Below are 21,210 nucleotides of genomic sequence, written 5' to 3'. Positions count from 1 at the left end.
ATACATAGTAACAAAATAAAAATAAGTGTAGTTTTATTAGTTTGCTTGAAGGTATGCATCGGGATGAATTCTTTGATTAAAGTGTTTTTCTCAATCTCTCTTTTCAATAGTTTTCTTGCTCCGAGGCAGATTTATTGTTAAGATGTGCTGCCGATTATAGACTAATGGCTGGAAAAATCCAATAAGTCTGTTCCACAGAGAAAAGCTTCCTCTTACAGCTCAGACACACTGGTCCATCTCTTTGAGGCTAGGGCTTCAGCGTGAAAGTGTAAAATGGTGTCTTTTGTCTGAGAATAAACAAGGTTGAGGGATGAAGGGACGGGGGGAGTTAAATGGTAAATCTTGAGATAAATGATCATCAGTTACCACATTCTCATAAGAATAGCAAAGCCCACGTAAAATGATTATACTGATTCATGAACTGGATAAAATGCACAATAACCAATGATGTGACCTCTCAGATCATCTTTCACAATATGATTCAGAACTTCATTGGGTCAACATCAATATGAATCACGCCTTCTTGGATTTTTGAGTGCAGCTGAAATGATTTGAGGTAAAACAAAACAAAAAAAAAATGGCGTGGAGGGAACAAAAATTCTTCTTTGTGTTCTTTGATAACCATCTGGAGTGCTCTCCCATAAGCAATTCAGCCATCTGTGGCAATAGTTCTGTTAAAAGTGAAAAATCTTTCTCATGTTTCCGAAACAAAGAAAAATATTCCAAGGACACCATGTGTTGGGTGTGATAACACGCCCAGTGACTGCGAGCTGCTGCAGCTTCAACCTTTGTGCTAATAATAATGGACACTCAGGGCAGCAAGACCCCTGCGGAGATTAACCCCGAGACCACCCTAATCCCATTCACACAAGGAGAGATTAACACGGCACTGTTTGGTGTAGCGATTGACAAAATCAATGACTTTGGAAAACAATTGCAGTGTGAGGCAGTGTTATTGGCCCCCTTCAAACATTAAAAGTTGGTAGTTGTGTTTGTGATACAGGAATTCAACCTCAAGCTGTTGCATCTGCTGTAAACTGCTGTGAACGAGCCTTCAGTAGGGGAGCTATGTGCTGTTAAAGTTAAAGCTTATCAAATATTTAGCTTAGTTTGACGCGGACATTAACCAAAGAATTTCCAACCCCAGCAATGATGCCATGTTTTCTCTTCTTGTTTTGATACCAAATGTACACTCAGTATCTGTACAAACTGAGTGCACATCTAACAAAAGAGGTCTCTTTGTTGCGGAATGTGTCTATTTTCCTCACAAACCAAAGCTGAGCTGTTTGAAATGTTTCATAACTCCAAAGTGCATTTCATTTACCAAAAGTTTATCGTTATAAAAATGCAAAAGCAATCTGAGTTTTCTGAACTACTCTTTTAATCAAACTATATTAAACGTGTAAAGACAAACCTAAGAGTCCAACAGTCATGCCAGCAGCTGTATTCAGGAACAACAGAGCTTTGATCTAAATGCTAACATCAGCATGCTAACAATGACGATGCTAGCATGCTAAAGTTTAGCAGATATAATGAAAGAAATCCGTCCAAAAAGTTTGGACCTGATCGTGATGCCTTATGAAAAGTGAAGAGATCCTTAAAGTGATTACATCTTTGAACAGGACATCAACGTCTGCATCAAATTTAACGGCATTCCTTCCAATAACTACAAAACTCTATTGTGAACCAGTGTTTCCCACACATAGACTTTACTTGGCCGGGCTCAGGTATATTAACGGCCACCTAAGTACATTATAGCACAGGTACACAGCTATTCTGTGGGAAACACTGTGAGAACCTCATCGTGTTGCTGTAAGAAAGGTCAGGGAGTCACTACGATCTTTCCTCTAGGGACCATGAATGTTTGTACAAAATCACAAGTCAATCGATCCAATATTTGCCAATTTCAGTCTGGACCAAAAAGGTGGACCGACTGTCTGCCGTTATCGTCCTTCGAGTCACACTGCTCCCAAAACCATGCAATGTTTAAAATGACAAGTACAAAAACTGTCCTGTAAGTAATATATAAAGTGAGTTTTTGCTAACGTCAGCCTACCGCAAACAACACTGTCATCACTCAGGTTTTAAAAGTTAAGGCCCAAGACTTACAATGCATCTATTGTGAGGCGGATGAAAAAAGAGATGAGCATCAGCAGTAACTCAACTAGGGCTGCCCCTCAGTCATTAATTGAGAAGACCTGCGTTGACTGGAATCATTGTACACAGAGCAACTCATGAACAATGAAGAACGACAATATGTAAACTTAAAATATCTCGTCTCAAAACGATCAAACATAAAGACAATTGGAAGTAGAGGGTCTCTCAATGAAGTCGGTTACTTTTGAACTACACGCTGGTACAACCTCCCATACTGTTGTCCAGTTTTCCACCAACATGGCACCAGGTCCTGATCTGAGCATTACAACCAACAAAAGAACTGGTCTGGAACCAAAAAATGGTGCCATGTCCTCCATTGATGACACAACTTCGATTGCAATGGTTCCGCTCAAAACTGGTGGAAATGCTGGCTCGCTAGAAAGCTCCAAGGTTAATATTTAACACAACCTGTTCAAGAACCAGAGCTAATTTGGTGGTAGTGTTGTCACTCAGCAGCTCAGGAGAACACTCAGTCAGTTAATAATGTCAGTATATATTGGCTAATGCCTCCATTCCAATTTAGGAAAATTAAACTAATTAAACATTTCTTGCTAACGGAGGGAAAATACACAATTCCACATGGAGAACATCAAGTCTTCATTCTGGGAGGTGGCGGTAAGAGCTCTCCCACAACTCGACATAGCTCTTGCTGCTCGGCATCCTCCACAAATAATAGCTTATTTACATCGGCTGGCCTGTGAGGGACATTTCAAACAGGAGCCACGGTGTCAGTCAATAAACCATTGACAAGCTTAAGGTCAAAAAAAGTGAATGAATTTAAAAAGGTGCATTAGTTCAGTTGACTATACACTGTCAAACTGTTTTTTATATTCAAGATGAGCCGAATGACATTAAACTTGATATTTGGCTTTTCAAATATTGTATTTCAAGTAAATCATTTCTCAAATAAAAGAGAACAAGTTTAATTGAATGAGTGTCAAGTAGCAGCAAAGCTCATTGTCCCCTTTTCTGCCTCGAGTCAATGTCCTTAATTCTCCCTTGTAAATATTTAATATCCTCTACAGATACACACAGAGTTGGAAGAGAACTCGTCAAGGACGACTTAAGTCTCTTGCCATCATTTCTTAAGAGTCTCATAAAATGGCGATGCTGAGGGCTATGGAGGAGGACGAAGCAGTAACAGACATTTTCAAAGAGACCTACTGACAGCAGGGGTTAGTCATTGCTATTTGCATTAAGTTATTACTGCGTTTGTATTGTGTCCGTCACCTTGCCATCACCAGGCCTGTGGTTGTTAAGGGTTGCTGTTACACTTTAAACTCGTCTCTGCTGCTGCATTTAAGCTCATGCAGAGCTTGTCGTGATGAAATTCGAGGTCACTGTCACACCGTTGTTCTCATTAGCCGGGTAAGGTTAGATGCATGTGATATAATCTAATTTAAGTAATGAGTGTTGGTTTATTACAAACCTCGTGCTGGTTTGTGTTATAATGTGTCTGTAATGCTTTGGACTTTCTCTCCGTTCATGGCAGATTCACAGAACCAAAACCCTCATAAGCAAGCTGTTTAATTGTGTAATGAAAATGCTGCAATAGGAAATTTAAGCCAGACAGTGTTGCATAATATTTTCTTTTGTACTTTCACATCAGATGGCCGACTGTTTACATCATTATTTAGTCGCATTAGACGTGTCAGCTTTTACGACCTGGTCCATTTGTTTGAGCGCCTGTGCAGACAGGAACCAGCTGCTGAACTTCAAGAGTTTGGAGAGATTTCCTCCTCTCAGATTCATGTAATTTGATCACAGATTCACAATTCAGACTGAACAGGGATAATTTTACTAGCATGTTAGTATTGGGCAATTTAGGCTGCACTTTCTCTTCCATTAGCGACTAGCTCGCTAATACCTTTGGCAACGTATCTGTCTAGCCTTGTGGAAGACTCTGGTTATTGGCAATGAGTGCAAAGCTCTGGGTAGGTAGACTGACAGATAGCCTGTCCAATCTTTTCATATGAGCAGATGAGACGAATGGATGGGCTTATTAGACACCTGCAACAGCTACAGTTGCTGGATTTCTTTTTTTTATTTGCAGAGCATTTGATTTATTGAATGGTAAGAGATTTTCTACAAACAAAACAGGAAAATAGAATCTAGAACAGCACTCAGTAGAGCGCATACCTCCTCCAAGGCCAAACAGTCCCTATTAATTCAATCAAGCCTGATCCAATGCCAAATAAAACTGTAGCCTGATTTTTTTTACATCAAGATCCATGTGTTACTCCCTGAGAAATTAACGAAAATGTAAAAAAAAAAATGCCACATCTCGCAATGTTAAAGAAAGTGAGAAAAAAAATCCTAGATCTGTCCCTTTATCCAGGTTCACACAGAAGTGAATAAGTAGTATTCTGGGCTGAGACCCATCCTCCATCCAACTATTTGGAAATCCGTTCAGTCCTTTTTTGTGTAATCCTGCTGATAAACCAACCAACCAAAAAAAGGGACACAGGTGAAAGCATAACCTCCTTGGTGGAGGTAATAACTTATCAACCCTGGCTTTAAAGGGACACGTTGAAAATCTGTCTATGGTGGTCAATTCTAATATGAGCTGCAGATCATTCACAGCCTTGCAGGGTTGTGAAAGGACTTTCAGTTCAATCACCAGAAAAATAAAAAGGGAGGTGAAAAAGGTACCAGCCAACAAAACAGAGACACATAATCAGCTTTCTTATTGACAGATCATTTGCACACTGATTCCATTCCTGCTTGTTGACCAGCGTTCATTTCAAAACTGTAAAAAGCATCTGCCAAAACAAATCACAAACACTGGTTAACACTGTATTCCTAATCCATGACTTGGATGCGGATGATGCTGCTGCAATTTCCTCTGCCGGTTCGATAAATGCCACATCCAGAGGGCCACAGTGCTTTCAACACCTTTCTCTGTTGCTCATGATCCATCAGATTCACTGAGGCTACAAAGAGAAAGACGACCAGAAATCAATGGCTGCCTGCATCAAAAGCAGCAACCCCAGTGCTGTAAATCCAAAAGCATTCAATAGAAAACTCTTGCATAATTTGCAGCTAAAAAATAAACCACTGATCATACCCTATTTTTTACATAATTAATTTCTCTTCCTACAAACATACTGTACAATATTATTCCCCCTACGGTTTGCTAAATTAGAACTGTGAAAATAAGAAAATGAAATCTAATTAACATCCCCCAGAGAGAATGACAGTACACAAGCATTTTTCTGCAAACAAGCAAAAAACAAAAAACAACTATAAGACAAGCATCACGGGGAAAGATTACATTGAACAAGAAACAAAACAGAGCGGCAGGAGTTGCAAGCACCTGCGAATCTGAGATGTCTATGTTGGGTTATTGATCAAGACAGTGACGCCCCGGAGAGACGTCTGGATGCAGATCACCTCCGATAATGTTGGGGTAGAGAGGGAGACAGAGAGAGTGCAGCTGTGTAAACCTGCTGCCTCCTCCAAATTTCATTGCCGGCTCTCCAGACCGCTAATGCTACTTGATGGCTACAGCCACAGTAACACAGTGAATGATAATTACTTCACAAATCACACAAAAGAGTAAAAATGGAAAATGCTCAACAGCCAGGGGGAGAAACACCAGGACTGTGACATTTGGATGAACCAGAATAACAAAGATTTAAAGTGTTATTTTGCTCTAAAACAACACATCCTGCATGCTAATGTGACATCTGTTCACTTTGTATCTAATCCATTAAAGAGTCCTGGTGAAATGCGTCAAATTGAGGTGAAGCATTAACTTGTTCATAAAAGCATGAAATTTGGTACAGTTTGGGGCCCTGAACACTTTCAGAAAATGGAGCCATCACAAAAACACCTCGTGGCGTCCATTTTATTTCTGCATCACTGAATTATGTATTTTACATCATATCTCCTGGACCAAACATAATGACACAGAACAGGTGACGCATGTCTCTATGTTTTGATGGTCATGGACTACACTGAGAATATATACAACATCATTAAATGTTCAGGTAAGAGTTAATGGTAAATTCCGTGATGTTGTGAGAAGGAAATCACAGTATCTGAGAACATAGGCTACTTTACTTTATAATATCATTTCTGTTGCGTGGGGATTGTGTCGAGTTCAATTTATTCATTAACTCAACACAGTGACTGTAAAAAGGAAATTATATTCAATACGACCTTGGCAACTTGATCCCATCATCCAATCAGATGGTCTCTAGTTTCTCTCTAAAACTGTCACTGACTTCATCATTAACTATTCACCTGCTGCCCGTTGCACTTGCAATGTGCAAGGTCTGTCTTCTTAGACTATAAAGTCGACATTAAAAGATTTGCTGAAACTAGTTAGTTTGATACTAAAACTATCTTGTTGTTTGGCTGGACCGCAGATACGTAAGGTACATCCTAGCTACTCTGGTGCCATATCCAAACTAAACACAATATTGTCTCAGAAAAGGAGGTTTTCTCTTCCTGTGGCCAATCAGTGAAATGGCCGAAAATTAATCAACAACAAAAACCTTTACAAATTAGTAGCTAGTTGTTGATTAGAAAGTTATCTAACCCTATATATTTGCTTTTCAACACTATAATGTTAGTGTCTAATGTCATATTTAGACGCAATACAGGCGGTAACATCTGTTTGTCCTCTTCCTCCAAGTTTATGTATCTTTCAAAATGATGTGTCATGCAAACCTATATTTTGCGGAGGACTTCACAACTACTTAGGGGAAGGTGTACGATTTAATTGGCATTAAGTCTCATACCGCCAGGGGCATATTATGCAACTTGTGTTTGGTTGACGTCATGTGTGATCGCTATTTGAGCCCCATAAATTTTAATCTCACTATATTGATCCAAATAGCCGCATCTCTTCAGATTTATGTGTTGATTGAGCAGGTCAGGCGTCCTAGGTTTTTTCCTGCTGTGCTTCTTTATGTTATTCTGATGTAAATCAACAAAATCAATGTTAATTAAACGAATTATGCAAACTATGCAAAACATAGCATCCATATGGTTCTCATTAAAGCGAGATTTTCTTAGGAAATCTATCTCATGACTAAAATTCCACCTGCTTATTTCCCTCCGTGGAAATTGGGAGAAATGATCAACTAATAAAGAGCTTAAAACCTTATCATTTACATTTATTTAGTGTGCAGTAATGTACGATTAAGGCAGGTTTATAATTTGGGATGCAAGTGTAATTGATTGCTCTTGATTGCCCTTTTTTCAGGGTATCCTATTCTCTTGGATGTCACTTATAGTCTCTGGTTTTGAAAAAGACTCTAATGTCATTATCATTTTTTAAATTGCTTGAGGGTTCTATTAAAAACATGACCTCCCAATGGCCTCAATTAGCATACTGTGTTGTACCTCACCAGTAAACATATTTATCTCAGATTTTTAATGATGAAAAGTAAGTAGTAGTCATAAAAGGCAGATGCTTCACAAAATAGAGACAGAATACAGATACGAGGTACTTAAAATCCCCTTTTCTTCCTGTTCCTACAGTTGAATGTTGGAGCTTCTCTGTGGAGACTGATGTTTGACACTTGAAGGCTGTTTTCACATTTGATACTGAAAGTATAAATATCCTCTGTACACATTTCAAATCTACTTTTTAGAGCCAGGCCTAAAAGCACTTTCCGTGTCGTACTTATTGAACCGTATTTAATCCGTGGCACCTGTACCTCAACGCAAGATCTGTTTTGCGTTTCCACCACGGACTGTCAACGGATGTCATTTTAGACAATTCAATTAATGTTTAATTGTAAAATCTCCTGCCTCCGTTACATATCTTTGACACAAGTGTTATTAGGCTCTAATGTAAATGAAAAAATAACCTTTCTAGAGTGTAAAGGACTGAAATGAACCGGACTGCTTGGTGGAAACTAGGCTTATGTTTGGAAGCTAATCCTGGTCCAATATACATAATCAGCATAAACAAGTGTGATGTAAACCGAAAGCCTTCAGTGGACAAGTGGACTTCACTTTGAAGTAGGAGACATCCTGTGTCCTGCAGTTAAACTTGTGAAATGAAAGATATTTGCATATTCATGATTTGTAATGAGGGAGAAGGAAAAGGTGCTATTTTAAGGACTATAATGTGGTAATTATAATATATTAATTATGTGGTTATTATTATTATATTATCTTTTTTCCTGCACAAATCATGTCAGACACAGATAAATGAACTTTTAATGCCTTAATACATGTGTGGAGGGGTCGTTATCATACACAGAATGTGCAAAAGCTGAGAATAATATGCAAAAACATTATTCAGGACACTGACATTTTTCTCAAGCAGCATTACAGTCAATAGGTACGATGGCTGTATGGAGCTTTTAATCCTTTTCTCAAATACCTGCCCGTCCTATATCTGCGCAAATGTGGAATAAAGACTGCTTAGTCCATCACAGGAGATGAAAAGAGGAATAACATCACTGTCACAGATAAAAGTGATTTTCTGCTGTTCTACCACCAACTAAATCAGCACTCCAACCAAGGCCGTTTCCGTTGTAACACAAACTGCCAGTTTCGCTGTGCAGCCTCTTACAGGGAGGCCTGTGTTTATGTGAAGTCATGTAGGAGTGTGGCTTCCTTTACAATAACAGAGGGCGAGACTGATACAGAGAGTGACAAATGGCGGGTGGTAGTGACAAGCTGTCCGACTCTTATGTAAGAACTCGATGGGAGAAAAAGCTGCACCTGGCAATCAACCTGTGGCGACACGGCTGCAGCTTTGAAAAATGACACATTGTCATACATAGATGGAGGCTTACCCCGCATGGCTGGAAGATAAGCCCGTCGACTTCGTGGCTGACCTGGGACGTGAAGCTGCCTTCCAGTAGCTGAAAAACATAAAAAAGAGGACAGACATTCAGTCAAGCGAAACAGAAATGAAAACGGGTGGCTGAAAGCTTCAGCTGGGACACACAAAATGATATTGATTTATAGAGTCAACTACAGCTTTTGAGTCTGCCAACATTACCGAACCCCCCGAAAAGTGAACAAAGTATTGAGTCTCAAAATAACCGGAGGGCTCACTCTCGAAAAATCGGAGTTACAGAGTTACAAGCACAAAGTCAGATATCTTGTTTTCATCCAGCCAGCCCTAAAACCGAGCAATAATCCCTTTGATTGATAATGCATGACTCGGAGATCAATATCTGTAACTTGACAGCCCGGGTTGAGGACGAGAATAGAAGCAAATCATTAAGGTCCTGATGGCTGGGAAGGAATGATTTCATCTCTTCCATTAACACCGACCACCGACCACCAAACACCACGGCTGCTGCAGAGAAAAGGAACCTCCGGCACCATATTAGACAAGGTATACCCAGGAGACGCGGCAGGGCTACTGTACAATAAAGACACATTTTCTACATCATGAAGCACATCAGCAGCCTCTGCAACTACAGCGGGAACATGAGAGCCACTTTATTTAAGAGAGTGCTTTCCTTTTTGACCTCTCTTCAATAATCCCCCGTCGACAACGCGTTCTTACAATGAAAAATGAAGAGTACTGAAGTCAGTCGAGGATATGTGACTTCTTAAAAAGTTTCCAGCCACTACATGAATAATACACTTCAACTAAACCCATTTTTCTCCAGATACCTTCAAGTAAGAGATCTTGCACCAATTTTGTCAGCAGTTTTTAATTCTGGAAAAGATGGTCCTGATTGATGTTTTTTGGCCTATATTTGTTTCTTTTTGACACTGATACTATATCTCTATTGACATTCGGTACTACAGGGAAAAAATGACACAACATTGAGGGCATACAATTTTAGATTTTTATTCGAAGATGACATAACAATGCTTGTGGACTGTGTTAAGCACAACAGCATCTAATTTAATGTACTTCTGACCATAATAAGAAAAATGGTAGGAGCTGATACAAATGTGTCAATACTTCAGAACATGAGTACTGAAAGCGTTTCAAATATTCAAAATCAGTATGTACTGATATATCAATATTTTTGACTATACCAAGGAATGCTGAAGTAGCTATTCACAATTCCTGTTTGCAGTGTGCCCATCGACAGATACTGAACAAAAACGATGATTCTCGGGTTAGCTCTATCAAGTTATGAGGAGCATTAGTTTTTTTTTTCTGTGATTTCTAATCAGATTTATAGACTTTTACTTGCTAATGTCATTGGAGACGGTGATACCCTCAGGGAGTATAAGTGAATCATGTCTGACTGAGTTATGGATCCAAGAAGGAGAGTAAATATTGATGCACTTCGCAGGACGTGTGATGTCAGGTAAAGCAAATAATCCCAAACACACCCTGCTACATCTTTTTTTGCTGATAAAAACAAAACGGAAAACTTGCACGATTCTCATTTTCCATTAATAATCCAGAAGAGAAGTCTGTTGTACATAAACAAACTCTGATTTAAGGGGTTTTGTGTCACGTAGTGCCTCCTTGTAGTGCGGTTTATTTAAGATCATTATGAATCTGCTGGTGTTTTGTTACTTGTTATGTCTACCTTAGAATATTTTATAATTTTATGTTTTTGTTTTAATCACAATATGTATCCCTGAGAAGAAATATAATTATTTTTCAAGTGTCCATATTCTATGTTCTCTTGTACTGTTATTTCTTTCATCGTGGAAATGGACCAGCTCCACCAACTGTGTGGACATTAACAGACCTTCAATATTAGAAACAGATTAACTCACATAAATTCTGGGATTTAATTCCAAACACAAAGCAGAGAGGCAGAGTTGTACAATGCAGCGAATTGTGTGCAGTCAAGCATGAAGAGGCTTCTGTGTGCTTAGACAAGGAGGAGACGATGTGATGATGCCAGCTGAGGTTAGCTGAGTGCTCCATCTTCAGTGTTATTTGAAAAAGCAAGAAACTGAAATCCAAGACCTTTGAATCAACGTTTTGAAATTGAACACGAGATATGAGATCAAACCGCAACTGCATGGTTATTCAACCGTGTCTCTTCCACCAAAATAAAAGTTTGCATAAAGTTTAATGTGACGTTATGTACTTTGTGATGGATTGCCAATCTAAACAGAGTTTGTTTCTCTCCTGCACTGACATGAAGAGAAAAATCTACTGCTGCTGCTTGGAAGCTGGGAAATCAATCCTGAAAACGTATCATATGCTTTGGAAATGGTTCAGCTGTAATGTAATGCCAAATGCCAAATCTAATATATGACTGCACATAACCATGCAGAGCAGAATGTGTAAACTTTTTAAAGGGTAGGCATTAACGGAGACAGCAGAATAACCATCGATTATCAGTTGGCCACAGAGAATTAAGTACCTGCTCTCAATTCCTCGGAAGCGTTTTAGAGTCTTCCAGCTAATTGTTTTGGTTTCTGTTTTTTGGCAACTTTATGTCAACCTTTTAACGGCATGTGAATCAGTTACTATAGTTTGAGGACATATTTTCAGAAACACCTTATATAGAAATGGGTAAAAATGATGAATGAATAGGATACTTTTTACATGTTGTGGAATAATTTGCAGAAAATGAGGATGAGTCCCTGGCAGTAACAAGCGTCAGAGGAGGAGAGGATGGATTACTCAACGGGCCTGCTAGGCATAGGCCCAGGGACCAAAGGTGTGAGGGAGCCCCCCTGGGTCATAGCATCTATTTGAAATGACTTTCTTAAATCACAACACAGGAGACTACCACAAAGAGACACAAAAGTACTACAAAGAGGCATAAAACTACCACAGTGAGACAAAAAAGGACTATGAGGGGACACACAAGTACTACAATGGCACAGAAAACTTTATCAAAGACAAACAAAATGACTACAAAGAAACTGTAGTTCGATTTCGGTGTACTCATAACCTGTTCAGGTCCAGAGGAGTTAATTTTTCGTGTTTCCAATCTTTTGAGTAAAACTTTTCAAGCAATCTTTGCTATTCTGTATGTTCATGCAGAGGCTAAATATATTTTAGGCAGGCAGGAAATGGCCTTGGTCAATAAAATAGAAAGCGAATGCATTAGTGCACTGCAGTGGATATCAGGTATCATATCCAAGCCATCAAGATGAACCACAGCAGATAGTGATGCATTTCAGCCATACAGGAAGGTATTGAAAGGTGGAATTATGTTATTGTTCTTAGAGTGGCCTTTTAAAACATGTAGTAAGATGTCTCCTGTCTGAATGAGACAATAAAATGAAATGATTAAACTTCAAATTAACAATGCCTGCATCTCTTCACTGACTGTCCACCTCTAATATTTCAATCAGCAGGCATGTGAGGCCATGTGAGTGCCTGCTGACTAGAAGATAGAGATGCTCGGCAGATATGGAGACTGTCAACAATCATCGGTGCCAAGACACAATCACAATGCAGGGGGACGACAGATTGTCATTGTCTGTCCTCGTGCTGTTTGGATACTAACCAAATTATAACCTCAATCACAAATACAAGAAGGCGTGTAATATCACAAAACTACATTTCTTACTTAATGCACGGTGGGTAAACAGTTTCCTCCACAGCAGCACTGTAGGCTTGTAAGAGATGGACTCTCCTGTGAAAGATGCCATTGACTCGTGCATTTGGTCGAGCATAAGACCAAATTGATCCGTCTCAGCTGCTTGGTGGATAGCCGTCTATGATGACACATTCTCTCTCAAAAAATCTTTTTGAAGTGAAGCAATATTTCTGTGTAATACATCAGATAATATTTGCTGCAAAGGAGGATACTTATTCAGATTTTGAACTGAGTGAAGGTACAAAGATGCTGGTGTCAACCCGCATATGTCCGAGTTATTAGTTGAAATATATCTAGAGAGAAACGCCGGACGTCATGTCTACAATACAGAATCAACAAAAAATTAAAGTTCCTTGTGTTAGCTTTGATGCAATCTCTCATTAAAGATGCAATATGAACTCGAACTCCAGACAAATAGGGCCAACATAGCACCAAAGTAGCTTACTGGTGCTAACTGTATTCAGACTTCAGTAGATATCTCTACAACACAATAGATTGACGTCCTAATGTCCTAATTCCCCCTGCTTCAACAGCCTGGGTTGAAGCGTTTTAATTAATAAGAGCATTGCTGTGCTTGGCAACAGACACAATTAACGAATGGGCCAATTAGACGACTAAGAATTATCAAAAGGGCCAAAATTAGGTTGTAAAATGGCTGACAAGTTCAGTTTCAACAACATGTAGAAATCATTTACTTTCTCATATCACATTTGCAAAGCAGACTTAAATAAAAAATAAATAAATTGTGCAGTGTTTACATCTATGTTTCCTATGCATCATGGCTTTCCATTTATTGAGGTCTGACTTGTGCTCCTTAAATCACGACATCATATTGTAGCCTCATCCTCTGCACCTGACTGAAGAATTACATAATGTGGATGCAATTTGCAATGATTCAAATTTTGTTTTGCAGATTTTTCTGGAAATTCTTTTAAATGTTGTATGACATCTGGCTGGGAACCTCAATATTGTCATTTGTAATGGCACAGTTTACCTATAAAAATCAGCCTTTGAACACAAACTTACTCAACAGGAAGTCAAGTGGTTCACACCATATGTCTACACAGAGAGTAATTTAAACAGATGAACACCATTTCCCATAAGGCCTTGACTATCGCCACTTAAATGTCACAGCTTGCTGACAGTCCTCAGGCAGTATATCTGTGATTCAGACATGACAGTAATATCCAGAGGACGGAGAGGACTGAATGATTTATATTAACAATCATTATTACCTATAAAACTAGTAGTTTATTTGCATTAAATTAATCATTTGCATCATGTGTGAATGTGACTGGAGCATTTGGGCAATGCTAAAGTGATGGGTTTGTTTCATGAATTAATCTGAGGATTGTTACAGCAGTGTCACAATCTTCTGTCTTTTCAGTGTCATGAAGCTTGAGGAACAAGCAAAGGCCATACTTTACATGAGTTTGTTTGTGTGTGTGTATGGATGCTATATGCTATGGACTGGATCCTTTTTGTATATATACAAATGAAAGTGAAAAATGTTCTTTCTTGGTGTCAGGTATAATATATATTGTATGACTTTACTAGCTCATGGTGATCTCGATTTGGTGAGCTGTATTTAAGCACTAAGTCACTCTGTGAGTGTTGTGCCTAGAAAAAGGTCTTGGTGACCGAAATGTCAACCTTTTTTTTCTTTTTCTAGATGAATCAGTGCAGAGGTAAACAAATAAATAAAAATAAAATAAAAATGTGTGCAGTTTTTCATGCGCCATGATCCATTCGATAAGTTTATGTCTGATGCACTTTTTTTTGTATTTCCCGAGTTTCCATTTAGGTTTTTCGATGCGTGAAATGAAAAATAGGACATAAAAAAAAGGTGGCTGAAAAAGCACTCAATGTTATTGTGAACAGTTTTCTTACTTCTTGAATATAACCCAGATCTTCTGGTGCCACTTCAGCTCTCTGAAGTAAATAAGAGCTATCGCAGGTACCTCTCCAGCTGCACAGAACTGCATTTAATAGAGAAAAATACTCTGTCTATCATATTCATACCGCTGATGATTTCACATTTCCACAAAATGCTTTGAGGCAAAAGATTTTTTCTCAAAAGATGTCTTTCAGGAAAGTAAGAGAAGTCATCAGGCCTCACAGGAGCGCTACATACATTCATGTTGCGCAACTAAAAAGTGGTCGGGCTCTGCTCTATCTGCAAAAAAAAAAGTAGAGCAACATCAGTGCTCTCCAGAATGATGAATGAGTCACAGCAGATCACACAAAGCTTGACAATCATGCTGACATGGAGAAGGCAGATAGCCAGACTAAAAAGAAACGGTGTCTTTATGAGGGAACGGCATGTAGGCGGCAAGATCTGGGAGTTCCATTTCAGTTCTCTTGCCATCTTAGCACACCCACCCACCACCTCCGTCGAGCACAGTGAACCCTGGAAGGAGAGAGATGAGCAGAGAGAAGACTTCCACTCACACATCCTCCTACAGTAAGGAAGTTCCTTGGAGCGTTAATGCAGAGAAGGGGCAGCGACCCTGCTTTCATGGTAAACCTTTTTTAGGAAGGAAACTCAAAGTTGTGCCTGGTACAGTAGGGTTGTGTGGGTGGAGGTGAGCAACAAAGACCCATTAAGAGATCGAGCTTTCATTGGAGACTCCAGGGCAGAGAGGGGACAATGGAAGTGCACAGGGAGACGAATCAACCGCTAACATGCTTAGAAATGTCTTTCCCCTCGAGACAGTGAATGTCAGAGTGATGGAAGTCAGACCATTTTCCTCTCCAGTGTGTCATGATATCTGGCTCGGCGTACCCTGGATGGCATCGGAATGACATGAAGCATGCCAATCACCTTCACTTATATGCGCTCCATCTTCTGCATAGCATCGGCGTATTTTTATCAGCCAATCAGACGGAAAGATTTGCCATCATTCAAGTTGCCCTGTAGTCTTACCTCAATGGATAATAGATAAGAAACAGTAAATTGAAGATATGAAAGTTAAATGACATAAAAGAAATACCACAGACACACTCCAAGGACTCACACAGCATTCACAGTAGTTGCGCAATGACACTTCATTGGCATCAACCTCTTGTCACTCCAGCGACAAAGCAGAAGTGGTAACAGTGACAGTGATTTTTTTGCAAAATTAGTCAGCTTCAGGGCTTGAACTAAAGCAACAAAACGTAACTTCCTGGAGAAAGATACTGACGCTCTAGGTTGGCATCCGTGTCCGACCCAACTGTCAACCCAAAGCGTCAGTATTTGACGATCTGGCGATGTGAATCAACAAAAAACTGACTCCAAGAAGTTATATTTTGTTGCTTTAACGATGTTTTCTTTGTTTTACCAATTAATTGGACGACTATTTCCTTTTTATTTGTTTTGTCTGTAACATATCAAATAAGATAATAATGATTTGTGGATTATAAACTTAAGTGTTTTTAAAACTTTTATAGATTAATGATTGTTTCAGCTCTCGTCAAATCCCCATGCAGATGTGACGCCTTGATGCATCGGTAGAAAAATCCCCGACTGTGAATGCATCCCATAGTAACAAATGAGCAACAACCTGTCAGCTGAGAAACGAAAACCAATCAATCCAACACATTCAGATTCTATGCTGATTTTAGTCTGATCCAATTATTTTGTGCAGCCCATGTTAAATTTAGGTAATTCTTTATACAGACTGAATATAGACATCACTACACCAGTGGCAAAAAACAGTCAAACTCAACTGCAGAGGAGTAATCTGGAGTGAAGCACCGACATATGTATGCGCATCGTAAATGTATTAAGGCCTACAGGCATTTGCTTGGAGGGCTTTTTGTGAAGCACGTTTTCTAAAGTCAGTTTGTCTTTGTCTTTACCTTTTACTGGATTCCTGTTTCCAGTGATTAATAGAAATTTCCAGGCTGTGTTTTCATGCTTTGTTGCAACAAAGTGTCCCTAGTGGGGGAAATTATACTTTGACCTTGACCTTGAATGACCGCTTTCTGGTGCGGTTTGGAATAACAAATTGAATGGCGAGGACTACAGCAGCTTAACTGGAATACAAAATAAGCAGAAATGAGTGGAATGAAGAATCGGTTTTACTCATTTCAACTCAAGGTGTCATCCACCAGGTGAAACCAAACCAGGATGCAGTAAAGGTTTATGGTAGAATTGTATGTCTCTTGATTTAACTATGTGCAATTAACAAAATCAAATGACTGAATGCTGCCACCACCACGACAGGTGTAAGTGACGAAAACACAGCAATGTGCAAAAAGTATCCCGCTGTGAGTGAAGAATCTATTTCTGTAAGCTAAGAGCTCACAGATTGATTGGGTTTTCAGATTGACTGCAGTCAGATTTTTAGCCAATGTTTTAAACTTTGTGTTTCTAGAAGCAACAGATGAGAGAGACTGTGACCTTGCATCATGCCCCGTCCCTTTAGGGTGAAAGCAGTCCATCTAATTTGACTGGCGGTTAATGCGAGTTCAGAGGCCAAATCAAAGGTCCAATATCTAGATAGTTGAGTCTCACTCCCAATTTGTCAAATAGTGAAGCATTGTTGTTGTCAATCTACATCAAATTAGAGAATTAACTATTTAGGGGTTGATGCGTGTCCTTTCTGTTTGTGTTTACAAAGCAACCATTTATCACCAGCCAGAGGAGTAGGAAACGGGTCGGTTTTAGCCACACTTCCAAAGTTACTTAATGCCGTTTATAAGCTTTATTATTAGAAGCCTAATTAGATAAGCTCAATTTTTGTGAATTATTAAAGTTAAAATCCCCTCTGCTCCGGCAGTCTTTTGAGCAGGCAAACTGTTAAACCAAACTCCATTCTAAAAACAGGTGATTTACAGTAGGGTCATATTTTATCACAGTTAAAAGATGCCAAAATAAGAAAATCGTAACTTTCAAAATGTGACGCAGCAGCTTTTATGGGTGGTTCCACTATTTGCTATTTTCACAGCGCTCGTTTTCACCCTAAGGCGGGCGTGGTCGTTCAGACGTAGGTCTGCTCTCATCTATTAGCAACACCTGCAGTGAAACTTTAAAAAGTGGATGTTCTTAAAGCAGTGTCAACTGTTTCTCACACGTAAACTATTTCTACTCCTCATGATCTATTAATGTGTATATGCAAGCAGGAAAATGCAGCATGCCGTCATTAACAAAGCAATGCTGTGGACCATGTCACCAGTACTTCCTCTGCACACCTGCACTGATAGTTTGCACTTTCCATTCCTGGAGCCTTTGTGTTTTCCTGCTGTGTGCTCATCCTCATTGCTCTGAGGAGGTTGAGGTGCGGGGGCTGAATCAAAGGCGAAGAGGATGGATTGATATTCCAGTCATACCACAGGGCTGTTGCTGGAGGCTCCTTTCAAGCCTAATGTGAATGGTCGTCTGAAGCCAGTGTGCAGATCCCTATTAAACGAAAAGCCCACATTAGAGTGTGCAGGCTAAACCACTGGCCTGGAGTCAAACTAGGTTATGCAGTCTGGAGAAGTTAAATGTCTCTGAATGTCTCATCTTTTGATGGATACTGCTCGTTTCATTAAAAAAACGTGATCAAGATTGAATTTTACACATTCAATAGTGATGACGGGGAAAAGATGAACCGAGACATTAAAACTTTGAGGATTAAAGTAATAAGGGAAGGCATGCAATGAGAACAGACTAGGATGATGAGGAATATCAGGGCACAGCATGAAATTGAAATGTGGAATGAACAGAGCCTGTGGTGAACTGGACAGGTGTCTTGATGAGTAGCTAGAATTAACTAGAACTCCCTACTGTGAAATTAGCAAGTCAATCCAAGATGGTAAAGACCCGAAGAATCAAGAAATCATTGCACTGGAATTCATAATATGAGCTGAGGCCAAGGGACACTGGCGCTCACGTCTTCTTTTAATTGAGCCATTTCTAATTCAATTTCAATTATTCATTTCCTTATCTCCCTGTCACACACAGGCATCTTAGCACAGAGTCTACCTAGATTTTACTATTCTATTAACGTACGGATATTCCTATACAAAAATCAATCACAGAACAAAACAAGCTATAACTAGCTTATAGAGCACCATCAATATGAGACCCTTAAGCAGCAGGTAGGAACTCATGCGAATTGTGTGTGACCTTTCTGTTGGTATCTACGAAGGTTGGGCTCTCTAGATGAGCGCTACGATGGGTTTTCAGTATTTGAGAACATCATCACGAATAGCCATCAAGAAATAAAAACTATTGTCAGTGATTAAAGTTTGTAAGTACTATAAGTTAGCAAGTACTTGAGGACAAAATACACTTTAAAACACCAGTCTTTGGGTTAGACCATTGGTGGTCAAAGGGTGAAGCTGAAATGATACTCTGTGTCTGCAATACACAAAGTTCGTCATGAGAGGATGTTGGCATAGGCTCTGTGCAGATATATGCTTTACCTTTTAAGGCCGGAGATACACTTAGTAGACACATTTGCGTTAAGACTGCAGTGATTAATCAATTTTCAAAACAGTTGCTAATGTTGTTAATGTTCTGAGAATCGATTAATTGACAAAACATTTGAGCTAACGGAAAATAAGATTGTGTTTGAGGATACAGAGACAATGACTGCATCAATAGTATTTGATTCATATACATTAGGTAATTGGTTTTAAATCATGTGTTTAAGCAGATCGGCAGTAAAAGATAAACACAGCATAAAAAGACTCTTCAGCTCCATTCATTAAATGTATATGAAATGCATCCTATGTAGATAAAGCAAAAACAACTGCACCAGTCCCCATTGGGACAGTTGAGGCTACAAAGGTTGGTGGGACAGAATAGTAAAATGGACACTAATATAAGCAATGCACAACAAATAAACCTTACAGGATTAAGTAATGTTGCAGAGATGGGAATTTGGCCCGAGCAAGTTTGTGCTGAAGCTACAGTACTGCCAGTTAGACACATCAACTCCCGGAGAGGAAAGATAAACCGACAACCACAAACGCACAGCAGTGCCGAGCACAGCCCACACACTCAGACACATTGATACAGACAGCAGACAGACATAGAGTCAGTGTGAAGAGGCATCAACCGGGAGGCAGCCCTTCACTCGGCTGCAACAGCATGCTGCTGTATCTATGATGTCCAGGCTACAGCAGGAGAAGAGACTCTTTGTGCTGAGATGGAGAGAGCTGGGGTTAGCTGGATGTCAGACAGAAAAGACTGTTTGACTTTGGTTTTGAAGGTGTAGGCCAACTGATCGAGATTTAGATGTGGTTAAATATGTATTAAATGTATTTTTCTGAATGATATAACGTGTCAAGAAATTGTAACAAACACATATATTAAAAAGGCTGCACGAGCGGAGGACTGCAACTGACTAATTAATCATTTGCTTGAGGCACAAAATACTAAAAAAGAGTTCAGTTTTATCACATAAGACTGAGAAAAGAAGCAAATCCATACAACTGAGATGCAAGAACACTGGCTTGTTAGGCATTTATAATCCATACATATATACTTAATTAATCAATATATTATTCCATCAAAACAGATTTCAGTTCATTTGAGTCATTCGAAAATTCATTTTTGATAAAGAAATTCTACAGTATGTTTGCCTGGGTGGAGGAGTGGAGTGAGTGGAGTGAGTGGGTTCTGTATACTGACAACATCCACCTGTTTGTACCAACTGGTGCAGAAATACTGCTACTGTAACTAATGTTTAATTCATGCAGCTCCAAATTCACATGGACACTTCCTGGTATGTGAATGTACTCAACACCAAAAAGAGGTTGGTCCAAATCGTGTAACATCTACAGCTTTAAGGTCAGATTCCACTGCCACAGATATGTCGTAAACACTTGTATCCTCTTTGTTGAAATTGAACTACAGTATCACGTCCTTGCACAAAGAGAGGGAAACAAGAAATGATAAAAATAAAAGAAATATTATAAATGATGGCAGCAGCTGTGCTGGATATCTCCGAAGGACTTATTGTTTGAGAGGAATGGAGGGCAATAATGTCACAACATCGCCATGGGTCAAACAAAAAAAGGACAGGCAGACAACAGACTAAAGGCAGAGTAGGTGGTGAAACACAGAATAAACACAAAAGTCATAAAAACATCTGAAGAAAGACACCTGCTGACTTGACCCAGAGGATGCATGTTCCTCTCCTCGAGTAGATCAACTCTGAGCCTGGAAGGCACGACGAGAGCTGGCAAGCAGAACAAATAAATCGAGCCGTTACACTATATCCACTTCTCTCTCTCTATCTCCCTCTCTCTAGTGAATCAGACCTTTACAGTATAGATGTGCCGTGCATCATTCGATGTTGCATAATGTCTTGGAGGCTTTGAAGGAAAACTAAAAACTTTCAAAGCAACTGAGGTAAACAAACATTAGTCATCGAGTCCATGTCGTGTGTTCTTCCAAGCGGCATAAGCCTTTATACAACAGTCAACATGCTCCCCTCTGCGAGTGGGTGCAGCAGCTCAGCAGCAGCAGCAGCAGAAAGAGAGGATGCAGGTGATAAAGTGCAGCTTGTTTTTGAACCCAACCACGGAGGATGGCTGTTTTACCAAGGCCAGAGGTGCAGGCTGATGAATGCTTTATTGCAGTGTATCTCATAAACATTTCATGAGGACA

General features: G+C 39.5%; 1 protein-coding gene across 1 annotated transcript in view; it reads right to left on the bottom strand.

The window, feature by feature from the left end:
* The window catches only part of rngtt (RNA guanylyltransferase and 5'-phosphatase), a 97,956-nt gene that overhangs the window by 26,650 nt on the left and 50,096 nt on the right, over positions 1-21,210 (bottom strand). Inside the window, exon 12 of the mRNA XM_084376700.1 lies at positions 8,922-8,990. Within this exon, the coding sequence (XP_084232826.1) occupies positions 8,922-8,990 (69 nt within the window). The remainder of the gene's footprint in view (positions 1-8,921; positions 8,991-21,210) is intronic.

The sequence above is a fragment of the Pagrus pagrus genome (genome assembly GCF_965226575.1).
Source record: "Pagrus pagrus genome assembly, chromosome: 16".
NCBI classification, from domain to species: domain Eukaryota; kingdom Metazoa; phylum Chordata; class Actinopteri; order Spariformes; family Sparidae; genus Pagrus; species Pagrus pagrus.
Note: the sequence above shows the minus strand (reverse complement) of the source record. Positions and strands in the feature narration are given on the sequence as shown.